A 16990-nucleotide genomic window follows, 5' to 3' on the forward strand; every position below is an offset into this window, starting at 1 on the left:
ACCAGAGCAGAGGGGCCCGCAGACCGGAGCCCCCCGGTGCGACGGGGTAGGGGCACCAGCGCCGCGCGCTACCCACACGGAGGGCAGGCACCCAACAGACCCAAGGGACACCCATTCCCCCCAGCAGAGCCCCACCCAGGAACCCGACAGGGCCCGACCGCCCCAACACCAAGGCCAGGCACCCCAGGGACAAGAACATGTCCACAGGTTACCCCCAAAAAAACCTCTGAGGAGGTCCTGCTGCCTGGCAGCTTAAACAATAAATGAATATATAAGTTTTATTTTTTTGTTTTTAAGAGGAAGTAAATAAGTTAGCATAGCCAGTTAATTCAAGCTAACCAGTAACAATGTGTGTGCATAATAGGACGCTAAAGTGTTGTGTAATACTTTGTTTTCCTCCAGTATACAAACAAAAATGAAAAGAAAAAGGAAATCATGTCCCATTTTATCCAAGTGTAAGGTCAACAACAAACATGACGCAGAGCCAGATGGTCCAGATGCTGAGAGAAAACGGAGGGGAAACGCAGGCCTGGGTAGAAGAGGAAACGGAGGGGAAACGGAGGCCTGGGTAGAAGAGGAAACGGAGGGGAAACGGAGGCCTGGGTAAAAGAGGAAACGGAGGGGAAACGGAGGCCTGGGTAAAAGAGGAAACGGAGGGGAAATGGAGGCCTGGGTAGAAGAGTAAACGGAGGCCTGGGCAGAAGAGGAAACGGAGGGGAAACGGAGGCCTGGGCAGAAGAGGAAACGGAGGGGAAACGGAGGCCTGGGTAGAAGAGGAAACGGAGGGGAAACGGAGGCCTGGGTAGAAGAGGAAACGGAGGGGAAACGGAGGCCTGGGCAGAAGAGGAAACGGAGGGGAAACGGAGGCCTGGGTAGAAGAGTAACGGACGGGAAACGGAGGCCTGGGCAGAAGAGGAAACGGAGGGGAAACGGAGGCCTGGGCAGTAGAGTAACAGAGGGGAAATGGAGGCCTGGGTAGAAGAGTAAATGGAGGGGAAACGGAGGCCTGGGTAGAAGAGGAAACGGAGGCCTGGGTAGAAGACGAAACGGAGGGGAAACGGAGGCCTGGGTAGAAGAGTAACGGAGGGGAAACGGAGGCCTGGGTAGAAGAGGAAACGGAGGCCTGGGTAGAAGAGTAACGGAGGGGAAACGGAGGCCTGGGTAGAAGAGGAAACGGAGGCCTGGGTAGAAGAGTAACGGAGGGGAAACGGAGGCCTGGGTAGAAGAGGAAACGGAGGGGAAACGGAGGCCTGGGCAGAAGAGGAAACGGAGGGGAAACGGAGGCCTGGGCAGAAGAGGAAACGGAGGGGAAACGGAGGCCTGGGCAGAAGAGGAAACGGAGGGGAAACGGAGGCCTGGGTAGAAGAGGAAACGGAGGCCTGGGCAGAAGAGGAAACGGAGGGGAAACGGAGCCCTGGGCAGTAGAGTAACAGAGGGGAAACGGAGGCCTGGGTAGAAGAGTAAACGGAGGCCTGGGTAGAAGAGTAACGGAGGGAAACGGAGGCCTGGGTAGAAGAGTAACGGAGGGGAAACGGAGGCCTGGGTAAAAGAGTAACGGAGGCCTGGGTAGAAGAGAAACGGAGGGGAAACGGAGGCCTGGGTAGAAGAGTAACGGAGGGGAAATGGAGGCCTGGGTAGAAGAGGAAACGGAGGGGAAACGGAGGCCTGGGCAGAAGAGTAACGGAGGGGAAACGGAGGGGAAACGGAGGCCTGGGCAGTAGAGTAACGGAGGGGAAACGGAGGCCTGGGTAAAAGAGGAAACGGAGGGGAAAGGGAGGCCTGGGTAGAAGAGTAACAGAGGGGAAACGGAGGCGTGGGTAGAAAAGTAACAGAGGGGAAATGGAGGCCTGGGTAGAAGAGTAACAGAGGGGAAACGGAGGCCTGGGTAGAAAATTAAACGGAGGGGAAACGGAGGCCTGGGCAGAAGAGTAACGGAGGGGAAACGGAGGCCTGGGCAGAAGAGTAACGGAGGGGAAACGGAGGCCTGGGCAGAAGAGTAACGGAGGGGAAACGGAGACCTGGGCAGAATAGCAACGGAGGGGAAACGGAGGCCTGGGTAGAAGAGTAACGGAGGGGAAACGGAGGCCTGGGTAGAAGAGGAAACGGAGGGGAAACGGAGGCCTGGGTAGAAGAGGAAATGGAGGGGAAACGGAGGCCTGGGTAAAAGAGGAAACGGAGGGGAAATGGAGGCCTGGGTAGAAGAGTAAACGGAGGGGAAACGGAGGCCTGGGTAAAAGAGGAAACGGAGGGGAAACGGAGGCCTGGGTAGAAGAGGAAACGGAGGGGAAACGGAGGCCTGGGTAGAAGAGGAAACGGAGGGGAAACGGAGGCCTGGGTAAAAGAGGAAACGGAGGGGAAACGGAGGCCTGGGTAAAAGAGGAAACGGAGGGGAAATGGAGGCCTGGGTAGAAGAGTAAACGGAGGCCTGGGCAGAAGAGGAAACGGAGGGGAAACGGAGGCCTGGGCAGAAGAGGAAACGGAGGGGAAACGGAGGCCTGGGCAGAAGAGGAAACGGAGGGGAAACGGAGGCCTGGGTAGAAGAGTAACGGACGGGAAACGGAGGCCTGGGCAGTAGAGTAACAGAGGGGAAATGGAGGCCTGGGTAGAAGAGTAAATGGAGGGGAAACGGAGGCCTGGGTAGAAGAGGAAACGGAGGCCTGGGTAGAAGAGGAAACGGAGGGGAAACGGAGGCCTGGGTAGAAGAGTAACGGAGGGGAAACGGAGGCCTGGGTAGAAGAGGAAACGGAGGCCTGGGTAGAAGAGTAACGGAGGGGAAACGGAGGCCTGGGTAGAAGAGGAAACGGAGGGGAAACGGAGGCCTGGGTAGAAGAGTAACGGAGGGGAAACGGAGGCCTGGGTAGAAGAGGAAACGGAGGGGAAACGGAGGCCTGGGCAGAAGAGGAAACGGAGGGGAAACGGAGGCCTGGGCAGAAGAGGAAACGGAGGGGAAACGGAGGCCTGGGCAGAAGAGGAAACGGAGGGGAAACGGAGGCCTGGGTAGAAGAGGAAACGGAGGCCTGGGCAGAAGAGGAAACGGAGGGGAAACGGAGCCCTGGGCAGTAGAGTAACAGAGGGGAAACGGAGGCCTGGGTAGAAGAGTAAACGGAGGCCTGGGTAGAAGAGTAACGGAGGGAAACGGAGGCCTGGGTAGAAGAGTAACGGAGGGGAAACGGAGGCCTGGGTAAAAGAGTAACGGAGGCCTGGGTAGAAGAGAAACGGAGGGGAAACGGAGGCCTGGGTAGAAGAGTAACGGAGGGGAAATGGAGGCCTGGGTAGAAGAGGAAACGGAGGGGAAACGGAGGCCTGGGCAGAAGAGTAACGGAGGGGAAACGGAGGCCTGGGTAGAAGAGGAAACGGAGGGGAAACGGAGGCCTGGGCAGTAGAGTAACGGAGGGGAAACGGAGGCCTGGGTAAAAGAGGAAACGGAGGGGAAAGGGAGGCCTGGGTAGAAGAGTAACAGAGGGGAAACGGAGGCGTGGGTAGAAAAGTAACAGAGGGGAAATGGAGGCCTGGGTAGAAGAGTAACAGAGGGGAAACGGAGGCCTGGGTAGAAAATTAAACGGAGGGGAAACGGAGGCCTGGGCAGAAGAGTAACGGAGGGGAAACGGAGGCCTGGGCAGAAGAGTAACGGAGGGGAAACGGAGGCCTGGGCAGAAGAGTAACGGAGGGGAAACGGAGACCTGGGCAGAATAGCAACGGAGGGGAAACGGAGGCCTGGGTAGAAGAGTAACGGAGGGGAAACGGAGGCCTGGGTAGAAGAGGAAACGGAGGGGAAACGGAGGCCTGGGTAGAAGAGGAAATGGAGGGGAAACGGAGGCCTGGGTAAAAGAGGAAACGGAGGGGAAATGGAGGCCTGGGTAGAAGAGTAAACGGAGGGGAAACGGAGGCCTGGGTAAAAGAGGAAACGGAGGGGAAACGGAGGCCTGGGTAGAAGAGGAAACGGAGGGGAAACGGAGGCCTGGGTAGAAGAGGAAACGGAGGGGAAACGGAGGCCTGGGTAAAAGAGGAAACGGAGGGGAAACGGAGGCCTGGGTAAAAGAGGAAACGGAGGGGAAATGGAGGCCTGGGTAGAAGAGTAAACGGAGGCCTGGGCAGAAGAGGAAACGGAGGGGAAACGGAGGCCTGGGTAGAAGAGGAAACGGAGGGGAAACGGAGGCCTGGGTAGAAGAGGAAACGGAGGGGAAACGGAGGCCTGGGCAGAAGAGGAAACGGAAGGGAAACGGAGGCCTGGGTAGAAGAGTAACGGAGGGGAAACGGAGGCCTGGGCAGAAGAGTAACAGAGGGGAAATGGAGGCCTGGGTAGAAGAGTAACGGAGGGGAAACGGAGGCCTGGGCAGTAGAGTAACAGAGGGGAAATGGAGGCCTGGGTAGAAGAGTAAATGGAGGGGAAACGGAGGCCTGGGTAGAAGAGGAAACGGAGGGGAAACGGAGGCCTGGGTAGAAGAGTAACGGAGGGGAAACGGAGGCCTGGGTAGAAGAGGAAACGGAGTCCTGGGTAGAAGAGTAACGGAGGGGAAACGGAGGCCTGGGTAGAAGAGGAAACGGAGGGGAAACGGAGGCCTGGGCAGAAGAGTAACGGAGGGGAAACGGAGGCCTGGGTAGAAGAGTAACAGAGGGGAAACGGAGGCGTGGGTAGAAAAGTAAACGGAGGGGAAACGGAGGCCTGGGTAGAAGAGTAACGGAGGGGAAACGGAGGCCTGGGCAGAAGAGTAACGGAGGGGAAACGGAGGCCTGGGCAGAAGAGTAACAGAGGGGAAATGGAGGCCTGGGTAGAAGAGTAACAGAGGGGAAACGGAGGCCTGGGTAGAAAATTAAACGGAGGGGAAACGGAGGCCTGGGCAGAAGAGTAACGGAGGGGAAACGGAGGCCTGGGCAGAAGAGTAACGGAGGGGAAACGGAGGCCTGGGCAGAAGAGTAACGGAGGGGAAACGGAGACCTGGGCAGAATAGTAACGGAGGGGAAACGGAGGCCTGGGTAGAAGAGTAACGGAGGGGAAACGGAGGCCTGGGCAGAAGAGGAAACGGAGGGGAAACGGAGGCCTGGGTAGAAGAGGAAACGGGGGGGAAACGGAGGCCTGGGTAGAAGAGGAAATGGAGGGGAAACGGAGGCCTGGGTAAAAGAGGAAACGGAGGGGAAATGGAGGCCTGGGTAGAAAAGTAAACGGAGGCCTGGGCAGAAGAGTAACAGAGGGGAAACGGAGGCCTGGGCAGAAGAGTAACAGAGGGGAAACGGAGGCCTGGGTAGAAGAGTAACAGAGGGGAAACGGAGGCCTGGGTAGAAAATTAAACGGAGGGGAAACGGAGGCCTGGGCAGAAGAGTAACGGAGGGGAAACGGAGGCCTGGGCAGAAGAGTAACGGAGGGGAAACGGAGGCCTGGGCAGAATAGTAACGGAGGGGAAACGGAGGCCTGGGTAGAAGAGTAACGGAGGGGAAACGGAGGCCTGGGCAGAAGAGGAAACGGAGGGGAAACGGAGGCCTGGGTAGAAGAGGAAATGGAGGGGAAACGGAGGCCTGGGTAAAAGAGGAAACGGAGGGGAAATGGAGGCCTGGGTAGAAGAGTAAACGGAGGCCTGGGCAGAAGAGGAAACGGAGGGGAAACGGAGGCCTGGGTAGAAGAGGAAACGGAGGGGAAACGGAGGCCTGGGTAGAAGAGGAAACGGAGGGGAAACGGAGGCCTGGGTAGAAGAGGAAACGGAGGCCTGGGCAGAAGAGGAAACGGAGGGGAAACGGAGGCCTGGGTAGAAGAGGAAACGGAGGGGAAACGGAGGCCTGGGCAGAAGAGGAAACGGAGGGGAAACGGAGGCCTGGGCAGAAGAGGAAACGGAGGGGAAACGGAGGCCTGGGTAGAAGAGGAAACGGAGGGGAAACGGAGGCCTGGGTAGAAGAGGAAACGGAGGCCTGGGCAGTAGAGTAACAGAGGGGAAATGGAGGCCTGGGTAGAAGAGTAACGGAGGGGAAAAGGAGGCCTGGGTAGAAGAGGAAACGGAGGGGAAACGGAGGCCTGGGCAGGAGAGTAACGGAGGGGAAACGGAGGCCTGGGTAGAAGAGAAACGGAGGGGAAACGGAGGCCTCGGTAGAAGAGTAACGGAGGGGAAACGGAGGCCTGGGTAGAAGAGGAAACGGAGGGGAAACGGAGGCCTGGGTAGAAGAGTAACGGAGGGGAAACGGAGGCCTGGGTAGAAGAGGAAACGGAGGGGAAACGGAGGCCTGGGTAGAAGAGAAACGGAGGGGAAACGGAGGCCTCGGTAGAAGAGTAACGGAGGGGAAACGGAGGCCTGGGTAGAAGAGGAAACGGAGGGGAAACGGAGGCCTGGGTAGAAGAGTAACGGAGGGGAAACGGAGGCCTGGGTAGAAGAGGAAACGGAGGGGAAACGGAGGCCTGGGTAGAAGAGGAAACGGAGGGGAAACGGAGGCCTGGGTAGAAGAGAAACGGAGGGGAAACGGAGGCCTCGGTAGAAGAGTAACGGAGGGGAAACGGAGGCCTGGGTAGAAGAGGAAACGGAGGGGAAACGGAGGCCTGGGTAGAAGAGTAACGGAGGGGAAACGGAGGCCTGGGTAGAAGAGTAACGGAGGGGAAACGGAGGCCTGGGTAGAAGAGGAAACGGAGGGGAAACGGAGGCCTGGGTAGAAGAGTAACGGAGGGGAAACGGAGGCCTGGGTAGAAGAGTAACGGAGGGGAAACGGAGGCCTGGGTAGAAGAGGAAACGGAGGGGAAACGGAGGCCTGGGTAGAAGAGGAAACGGAGGGGAAACGGAGGCCTGGGTAGAAGAGGAAACGGAGGGGAAATGGAGGCCTGGGTAGAAGAGAAAACGAAGGGGAAACGGAGGCCTGGGTAGAAGAGTAACGGAGGGGAAAAGGAGGCCTGGGTAGAAGAGGAAACGAAGGGGAAACGGAGGCCTGGGTAGAAGAGAAATGGAGGGGAAACGGAGGCCTGGGTAGGAGAGTAACGGAGGGGAAACGGAGGCCTGGGTAGAAGAGAAACGGAGGGGAAACGGAGGCCTGGGTAGAAGAGTAACGGAGGGGAAATGGAGGCCTGGGTAGAAGAGGAAACGGAGGGGAAACGGAGGCCTGGGTAGAAGAGTAACGGAGGGGAAACGGAGGCCTGGGTAGAAGAGGAAACGGAGGGGAAACGGAGGCCTGGGTAGAAGAGGAAACGGAGGGGAAACGGAGGCCTGGGTAGAAGAGGAAACGGAGGGGAAATGGAGGCCTGGGTAGGAGGAAATGAAGGGGAAACGGAGGCCTGGGTAGAAGAGAAAGGGAGGGGAAACGGAGGCCTGGGTAGGAGAGTAACGGAGGGGAAACGGAGGCCTGGGTAGAAGAGAAACGGAGGGGAAACGGAGGCCTGGGTAGAAGAGTAACGGAGGGGAAACGGAGGCCTGGGTAGAAGAGTAACGGAGGGGAAATGGAGGCCTGGGTAGAAGAGGAAACGGAGGGGAAACGGAGGCCTGGGTAGAAGAGTAACGGAGGGGAAACGGAGGCCTGGGTAGAAGAGGAAACGGAGGGGAAACGGAGGCCTGGGTAGAAGAGGAAACGGAGGGGAAACGGAGGCCTGGGTAGAAGAGGAAACGGAGGGGAAATGGAGGCCTGGGTAGAAGAGGAAACGAAGGGGAAACGGAGGCCTGGGTAGAAGAGAAAGGGAGGGGAAACGGAGGCCTGGGTAGGAGAGTAACGGAGGGGAAACGGAGGCCTGGGTAGAAGAGAAACGGAGGGGAAACGGAGGCCTGGGTAGAAGAGTAACGGAGGGGAAACGGAGGCCTGGGTAGAAGAGGAAACGGAGGGGAAACGGAGGCCTGGGTAGAAGAGTAACGGAGGCCTGGGTAGAAGAGAAACGGAGGGGAAACGGAGGCCTCGGTAGAAGAGTAACGGAGGGGAAACGGAGGCCTGGGTAGAAGAGGAAACGGAGGGGAAACGGAGGCCTGGGTAGAAGAGTAACGGAGGGGAAACGGAGGCCTGGGTAGAAGAGTAACGGAGGGGAAACGGAGGCCTGGGTAGAAGAGGAAACGGAGGGGAAACGGAGGCCTGGGTAGAAGAGGAAACGGAGGGGAAACGGAGGCCTGGGTTGAAGAGTAACGGAGGGGAAACAGAGGCCTGGGTAGAAGAGAAAATGAAGGGGAAACGGAGGCCTGGGTAGAAGAGTAACGGAGGGGAAAAGGAGGCCTGGGTAGAAGAGGAAACGAAGGGGAAACGGAGGCCTGGGTTGAAGAGTAACGGAGGGGAAACAGAGGCCTGGGTAGAAGAGAAAATGAAGGGGAAACGGAGGCCTGGGTAGAAGAGTAACAGAGGGGAAACGGAGGCCTGGGTAGAAAATTAAACGGAGGGGAAACGGAGGCCTGGGCAGAAGAGTAACGGAGGGGAAACGGAGGCCTGGGCAGAAGAGTAACGGAGGGGAAACGGAGGCCTGGGCAGAAGAGTAACGGAGGGGAAACGGAGACCTGGGCAGAATAGTAACGGAGGGGAAACGGAGGCCTGGGTAGAAGAGTAACGGAGGGGAAACGGAGGCCTGGGCAGAAGAGGAAACGGAGGGGAAACGGAGGCCTGGGTAGAAGAGGAAACGGAGGGGAAACGGAGGCCTGGGTAGAAGAGGAAATGGAGGGGAAGCGGAGGCCTGGGTAAAAGAGGAAACGGAGGGGAAATGGAGGCCTGGGTAGAAGAGTAAACGGAGGCCTGGGCAGAAGAGTAACGGAGGGGAAACGGAGGCCTGGGCAGAAGAGTAACAGAGGGGAAATGGAGGCCTGGGTAGAAGAGTAACAGAGGGGAAACGGAGGCCTGGGTAGAAAATTAAACGGAGGGGAAACGGAGGCCTGGGCAGAAGAGTAACGGAGGGGAAACGGAGGCCTGGGCAGAAGAGTAACGGAGGGGAAACGGAGGCCTGGGTAGAAGAGGAAATGGAGGGGAAACGGAGGCCTGGGTAAAAGAGGAAACGGAGGGGAAATGGAGGCCTGGGTAGAAGAGTAAACGGAGGCCTGGGCAGAAGAGGAAACGGAGGGGAAACGGAGGCCTGGGTAGAAGAGGAAACGGAGGGGAAACGGAGGCCTGGGTAGAAGAGGAAACGGAGGCCTGGGCAGAAGAGGAAACGGAGGGGAAACGGAGGCCTGGGTAGAAGAGTAACGGAGGGGAAACGGAGGCCTGGGTAGAAGAGGAAACGGAGGGGAAACGGAGGCCTGGGTAGAAGAGTAACGGAGGGGAAACGGAGGCATGGGTAGAAGAGGAAACGGAGGCCTGGGTAGAAGAGGAAACGGAGGGGAAACGGAGGCCTGGGCAGAAGAGGAAACGGAGGGGAAACGGAGGCCTGGGTAGAAGAGGAAACGGAGGGGAAACGGAGGCCTGGGCAGAAGAGGAAACGGAGGGGAAACGGAGGCCTGGGTAGAAGAGGAAACGGAGGGGAAACGGAGGCCTGGGCAGAAGAGGAAACGGAGGGGAAACGGAGGCCTGGGTAGAAGAGGAAACGGAGGCCTGGGCAGTAGAGTAACAGAGGGGAAATGGAGGCCTGGGTAGAAGAGTAACGGAGGGGAAAAGGAGGCCTGGGTAGAAGAGAAACGGAGGGGAAACGGAGGCCTCGGTAGAAGAGTAACGGAGGGGAAACGGAGGCCTGGGTAGAAGAGGAAACGGAGGGGAAACGGAGGCCTGGGTAGAAGAGGAAACGGAGGGGAAACGGAGGCCTGGGTAGAAGAGGAAACGGAGGGGAAATGGAGGCCTGGGTAGAAGAGAAAACGAAGGGGAAACGGAGGCCTGGGTAGAAGAGTAACGGAGGGGAAAAGGAGGCCTGGGTAGAAGAGGAAACGGAGGGGAAACGGAGGCCTGGGTAGGAGAGTAACGGAGGGGAAACGGAGGCCTGGGTAGGAGAGTAACGGAGGGGAAACGGAGGCCTGGGTAGAAGAGAAACGGAGGGGAAACGGAGGCCTGGGTAGAAGAGTAATGGAGGGGAAATGGAGGCCTGGGTAGAAGAGGAAACGGAAGGGAAACGGAGGCCTGGGTAGAAGAGTAACGGAGGGGAAACGGAGGCCTGGGTAGAAGAGAAACGGAGGGGAAACGGAGGCCTCGGTAGAAGAGTAACGGAGGGGAAACGGAGGCCTGGGTAGAAGAGGAAACGGAGGGGAAACGGAGGCCTGGGTAGAAGAGTAACGGAGGGGAAACGGAGGCCTGGGTAGAAGAGTAACGGAGGGGAAACGGAGGCCTGGGTAGAAGAGGAAACGGAGGGGAAACGGAGGCCTGGGTAGAAGAGGAAACGGAGGGGAAACGGAGGCCTGGGTAGAAGAGAAAATGAAGGGGAAACGGAGGCCTGGGTAGAAGAGTAACGGAGGGGAAAAGGAGGCCTGGGTAGAAGAGGAAACGAAGGGGAAACGGAGGCCTGGGTTGAAGAGTAACGGAGGGGAAACAGAGGCCTGGGTAGAAGAGAAAATGAAGGGGAAACGGAGGCCTGGGTAGAAGAGTAACGGAGGGGAAAAGGAGGCCTGGGTAGAAGAGAAATGGAGGGGAAAAGGAGGCCTGGGTAGAAGAGGAAACGGAGGGGAAACAGAGGCCTGGGTAGAAGAGAAAATGAAGGGGAAACGGAGGCCTGGGTAGAAGAGTAACGGAGGGGAAAAGGAGGCCTGGGTAGAAGAGAAATGGAGGGGAAACGGAGGCCTGGGTAGGAGAGTAACGGAGGGGAAACGGAGGCCTGGGTAGAAGAGAAATGGAGGGGAAACGGAGGCCTGGGTAGGAGAGTAACGGAGGGGAAACGGAGGCCTGGGTAGAAGAGAAACGGAGGGGAAACGGAGGCCTGGGTAGAAGAGTAACGGAGGGGAAATGGAGGCCTGGGTAGAAGAGTAACGGAGGGGAAACGGAGGCCTGGGTAGAAGAGGAAACTGCAGGGAGAGGGTGATTTGAGGGACAAGAAAGAGCAGGAGGAAGAGATGGACTTGGATGTGGCTGAAGGTGATGCAGAGAGTCAGACGCAGTCCATTCACGAGCAAAAAAAAAAAGATAACCTGCATCTTTTTAAAGCAGCAAAGATTTTATCAGTTTTTTTATGATTGAAATGATAAAATCATACATGTCTTTTTGTGCTGCTGCTAAACATTTAGGGTGGATATATGATCCAGAAGTGAACAGATACAATAAGATTATTTTTCTTATCATCCTCATCATCTTTAGACTTATTCATCATACAGTATTTAATATAGTAATATGTTTAATTCTGGCCATTTTAAAAGCATCTTTTTCTATCTTGTTTCTGAAAAACATTTCGCTCAGATACCAGCATGACCAGAGGACCAACCAGCGCAGCCAAAGCTGGAAATCTTTCCACGGCCTTGATGGGGGACCAAAGGAGACGTTTCAAGACAGCCTGGCTTGAACATTCAAAACAACTGGACTCTGCATATTGTTACGCTTGCAGACGTTTTAGTCCTCCTAAAACTGCAGACACAGTATTTGATGCACCATCTGTATTTAAGAGCTGGAAGAAGGCTACACACAGCTTTTCCATCCATGCCTCCATGGACTGCATGGAGAGACCACCAAACAGCTGTAACCAGCAATGCAACACTGTTCCCTGAACAAGAAGCATAACAGACAAGTTAAAGAAAACCGGGACTACACAAAACAATACAAGTGTTACTGCTGGCTGCAAAGCATCGCTCTGAGGACACAATGAGTCTGCTGCCTCTAAACGGAACTTTATGGCAATTCTAGAAACAATTGTTAATTGTGAAGAAAAGGTTGACGTCCAAACACAAGTAAAATAATTCAGAATGAGCTCCTGGGCTGCCTGGAGGACATGGCTGGAAATGAAATTACAGAGGAAGTGCAAAGCAGTGGCGTCTTTAGCATGATATCAGAGGAGACAAAAGATGAAAAAAAGAGCAAATGTCAGTAGTTCTCAGATTATAATGGAGCGATTAAAGAAAGTTTTCTCCACTTTTCTCTGCTGAGAGGCTGGATGCAGAAGGCATCATTACCGTCATTTAGCAGCTTTTCTCCAAAGCGATTCACACATGTAAGATTCAAACTTCCATCTCCTGCATGCAGACGATGTTCTACCGACTGAGATATCCATCCGTATGTTACGATGCCTCTGGCGTTTCTTCCCTGTGATGACAGCGTCTCCACCTGCTGCCACTATTATGTCTTTCTGACACCAGTAACGTCCACGCCATGTCCACCAGTTACACATTTTTACCTTTTCCAACGTGGTCCATCAGGATCTCTATCTCACACCCAAAAAAATTCCACTTCTTCCCTCTTTTTCCCTCCCGAGCCGTCATGGAAACGATGTGATGAATATGTATTACAGGCGTCCACCTGACCATTTATAGCATTTATTTATAGGCGTTCCTCACCTGCGCCGCTTTAGAGTTGATTCTAGTTTATAAACGGAAACAGGTGGAGGACGTTTGTGCGCACGCTTTGATAAATCTGGAAGGTGAAGAGCAGCATTTCCTGTTTACGCCGCAGACGCCGCCTGTAGTCTGCTTTGCTACTCAGTTTGATAAATGAGGTCCTGGTCCCATCAGAACCAGGTTTGGCAGTGTGGTATGAAAGCCAGATGAAGCAATTACCTGAAATAGGGTAAATTCTGATTAATTCTACGTTCTGCAATTCGAATTTGAACTGCAATTCTGCTTCCTGTTTGCAATCTCAATTCAAATAAAAATAATAAAATTCAAATTCAAGAACTGATTAGAATTTAGATGAAATTCTCTGTTCGATTCTGAGTTTTGTACAAGCCTACTGTTTACATTCCATTCTGTTTGTGGTATCGTTTACTTTCTTGTTACGGTCTAGTTTACGTTAACTTTTACGTTCTGTTTACGTTCTTTTATTTTTTTGTTTAAGTTCTTTTATTTTCCTGTTTATGTTTACTTTTACGTTCCTGTTTTACTTTAACGTTCAGTTTATGTTCTTGTTACGTTCCTGTTTGTTAACTTTTATGTCCTGTTTATGTTCTTGTTACGTTCCTGTTTGTTAACTTTTACGTCATGTTTACGTTCTTGTTACATTCCTGTTTGTTAACTTTTATGTCCTGTTTACGTTCTTGTTAAGTTCCTGTTTACGTTAACTTTTAAGTTCTGTTCACGTTAACTTTTACGTTCTGTTTACGTTCCTGTTTGTTAACTTTTACGTTCTGTTTACGTTCTTGTTATGTTCCTGTTTGTTAACTTTTATGTCCTGTTTACGTTCTTGTTGCATTCCTGTTTACGTTAACTTTTACGTTCTGTTCACGTTAACTTTTACGTTCTGTTTATGCTAACTTTTACGTTCTGTTTACATTCCTGTTTGTTAACTTTTACGTTCTGTTTACGTTCTTCTTACGGTCCTGTTTGTTAACTTTTACGTTCTTGTTACGTTCCTGTTTGTTAACTTTTACATTCTGTTTACGTTCTTGTTACATTCCTGTTTACGTTAACTTTTACGTTCTGTTTACGTTAACTTTTACGTTCTGTTTACGTTAACTTTTACGTTCTGTTTACGTTCTTGTTACGTTACTGTTTGTTAACTTTTACGTTCCTGTTTACGTTCTTGTTACATTCCTGTTTACGTTAACTTTTACATTCTGTTTACGTTAACTTTTACGTTCTGTTTACGTTCTTGTTACGTTACTGTTTGTTAACTTTTACATTCTGTTTACGTTAACTTTTACATTCTCTTTACGTTCTTGTTACGTTCCTGTTTGTTAACTTTTACATTCTGTTTATGTTCTTGTTACATTCCTGTTTACGTTAACTTTTACGTTCTGTTTACGTTCTTGTTACGTTACTGTTTGTTAACTTTTACGTTCCTGTTTACGTTCTTGTTACTTTCCTGGTTACGTTAACTTTTACGTTCTGTTTTCGTTCTTGTTACGTTCCTGTTTGTTAACTTTTACGTTCTAATTACGTTCTTGTTACGTTCCTGTTTACGTTCCATTTCTGTTGAAACAGTTTCAATCTGTAGTTTGTCTTTGTTGATTTTTTTACTTTAACATGGTCTTCACATGTCACAGCCATTTTCCCAGAAGAATCACTGTCATGCCACGAACTTTGGGAAATGTTGAAAAGGATGTGGGGAATCCTTCTCAGGCCGAGTCGATGAATTTAAGCCATCACACTGTGGAGAAATTAAGCCCCTGAACCCTGTATCAGTTTTAGAAGTGAAGGATGTTTGAGTTGTGGTTCTACTGCTCACCACCAGGGGGTGGTCCACACTGTAACCCCTCGCTGAGTGAGTCTTCACGTTTCCTGCGATTGGATACGACATCCCATGACTGCAGCAACAGAAACAAACGTTTTAGTGTCATGATAAATCATTCTAGATTTCGTCCTTTTGACTTTAGAAACTGGTTCTCATCATCACAGATCACACACGTCTCTCGTAGGTGGACGTCGTGGACGATGACATTGTTCTGAAATGGACGTAAGGGATGCTCACGTCTCTCTGAGGTGGACGTAACGGATAATCATGTCTCTCCGACTTGAACATAGTGGACATTAACGTATCTCCTAAATGGATGTAGCGGATGTTCCCGTGTCTCCGAGATGGACGTAGCGGACGTTCATGTCTCTCCGAGGTGATCATAATAGAATAGCCTAGTTAACTAGTCACCGTGGTGAGCCTAACGGATGTTGACGTCTCTCTGAGGGGAGGTGAGCCTAACGGACGTTGACGTCTCTCTGAGGTGAGCGTAACGAACGTTGACGTCAATCTGAGGTGAACGTAATGGACGTTGACGTCTCTCTGAGGTGAGCGTAACGGACGTTGACGTCTCTGAGGTGAGCGTAACGAACGTTGACGTCAATCTGAGGTGAGCGTAACGGACGTTGACGTCTCTGAGGTGAGCGTAACGAACGTTGACGTCAATCTGAGGTGAGCGTAATGAACGTTGACGTCTCTGAGGTGAGCGTAACGAACGTTGACGTCAATCTGAGGTGAACGTAACGGACGTTGACGTCTCTGAGGTGAGCGTAACGAACGTTGACGTCAATCTGAGGTGAACGTAACGGACGTTGACGTCTCTGAGGTGAGCGTAACGAACGTTGACGTCAATCTGAGGTGAACGTAACGGACGTTGACGTCTCTCTGAGGTGAGCGTAACGGACATTGACGTCTCTGAGGTGAGCGTAACGAACGTTGACGTCTCTGAGGTGAGCGTAACGAACGTTGACGTCTCTGAGGTGAGCGTAACGAACGTTGACGTCAATCTGAGGTGAACGTAACGGACGTTGACGTCTCTGAGGTGAGCGTAACGAACGTTGACGTCAATCTGAGGTGAGCATAACGGAAGTTGACGTCTCTCTGAGGTGAACATAACGGACTTGCATGTTGTGGACCTTAACATCTCTCCAGGGTGGACGTCACGCCGCCAGTGTCATGAAATCCGTTTCAGGTGAACACATACAACAGAAGGAAACTGGAATTCTGTTCCTTACCACAGATGAACTCCAGCATTCCCAAAGCCAATCCCAGCAAACACGCTGGCCAGGTGCATGCTGGACCGAGCTTCCAGGTCCTCTGGGTCCCGCACGGCTCTAAGAATAAACAGTACATCAGTCAATCATTCACATAAACACTTTATACAGATTCATATACAGATATAGCTCAGTTTGATTTAATCGGTATTTAGTTTTGTTTGGATAAATCCAGATTTATTTTTAATTTGACTTTTCCTTCCTGATTTAATGTACTAAAAAAAAAAAAAAAAACAAACAAGCTACTGTTCTAAACTCAAAAGTGGATCCGAACTCCTAAACCCTAGCAACAGGGCCAAACTTTGATCCGTAACACGACACTGGATCTAAACTGTCCTAACACTGAAAGTGGCTCTGGGCTCTAGTTCTGAACCTGGGAGGACTCTGGACCTCCAGATCCTGATGTAAGTGGGTCTTAAATTTGAAATTTGGTGCTAATCTGAAACCAATTTTTTGGACTAAAACTAATTTCTAAAGAACCGATTCAGAACCAGAACCGTTACCACCACCCAGACTCGGAGGTGTTTACTCACCTTTTCATGTAGTTGGCGACCACGTGGAGGGCGTGACGGGACCAGACGTCGCTGATGGGGTTGCTGCCCTGGTATGCAGGGCGGTCGATGGGGTTGGAGGGGCAGGGGCTCCTCTGGTTGTAAGGCAGGGCGGTGTACGACTCCAGAGCATGACTGACAGACACAAATCAGAGGTAAGCTGCATCACCTGTCTGTGGAGCTCAGTTGTGTTTCCATGGTAACAGCAGGCACTGGGTTGGCTCTGCTGGTCAATTTTAATTTATTAGAAAATTATGGTTAAAACACGTCGACAACAGGAGCTCCTGGTAAACTGTTAACTCCACCCACTACTGAAACCATGCCACTCTAGCCCCGCCTTCCATATCACTAATCACCCAACAAACCAGAGAATCTGAGAATTACATCACGTTTCAAAGATCAAACCAACCAGAGGACGTCAAAGCCGCTGTTGGCCACCACTCGTTCAGGCATGCTCAGTGTGTGCATTGGGTCAACGATGCCCAGCGTGGGTCTGATGGCTCTGCTGGCGATACCTGAGCACACACAACCAATCACAGTTCAGTATTTCAAACAGCAGATACACCTGATCTTTCATTATCTTCACCTGTTTTGGCCTTCAAGGGCTCAAAGTCGAAGATGGCGACTCCAGTGGTCTCACTGCCAGTGCCTGCAGTCGTGGGAACTGGACACAAAAACCCAGAAACCATAAGAAAACGAGACAAACACAGGAGATAAACACACGATGAGGAGGTGCACCTGCGATTAGCGGCTTCAGCATTCCTGTGACAGGCTTTCCTTTACCGATCGGAGCGTTGACAAAGTCCAGGAACTCTGCGTCAGGATGCGACATGTACAGATTGGCTGCTTTACAGGTGTCAATCACTGATCCTCCGCCCACCGCCACAAACACATCAAACGAGCCGTTTTTAGCAAATGCGATGGCTTCTTTGAAACTGAAACAGGCAGGAGAGTCGGTGGAGCTGGGGCTCATTTCTGCTTCTTTAATGTACTGAAACTGGTTCAACAAATCCA

General features: G+C 52.5%; 1 protein-coding gene across 3 annotated transcripts in view; it reads right to left on the reverse strand.

Annotated features, from left to right (window-relative positions):
- Positions 1–16990, reverse strand: part of adhfe1 (alcohol dehydrogenase iron containing 1) — a 31105-nt gene that overhangs the window by 5927 nt on the left and 8188 nt on the right. For 2 of the 3 annotated variants that reach the window (XM_041991866.1, XM_041991868.1), the window contains exons 6-11: positions 16715–16911; positions 16563–16640; positions 16386–16491; positions 15959–16111; positions 15387–15485; positions 14146–14224 (exon numbers count right to left, since the gene is read on the reverse strand). In XM_041991866.1, the coding sequence (XP_041847800.1) occupies positions 14146–14224; positions 15387–15485; positions 15959–16111; positions 16386–16491; positions 16563–16640; positions 16715–16911 (712 nt within the window). The remainder of the gene's footprint in view (positions 1–14145; positions 14225–15386; positions 15486–15958; positions 16112–16385; positions 16492–16562; positions 16641–16714; positions 16912–16990) is intronic. The other variant, XM_041991867.1, reaches the window with a different exon arrangement.

The sequence above is a fragment of the Melanotaenia boesemani genome, chromosome 8 (genome assembly GCF_017639745.1).
Source record: "Melanotaenia boesemani isolate fMelBoe1 chromosome 8, fMelBoe1.pri, whole genome shotgun sequence".
Taxonomy (NCBI): Eukaryota; Metazoa; Chordata; class Actinopteri; order Atheriniformes; family Melanotaeniidae; genus Melanotaenia; species Melanotaenia boesemani.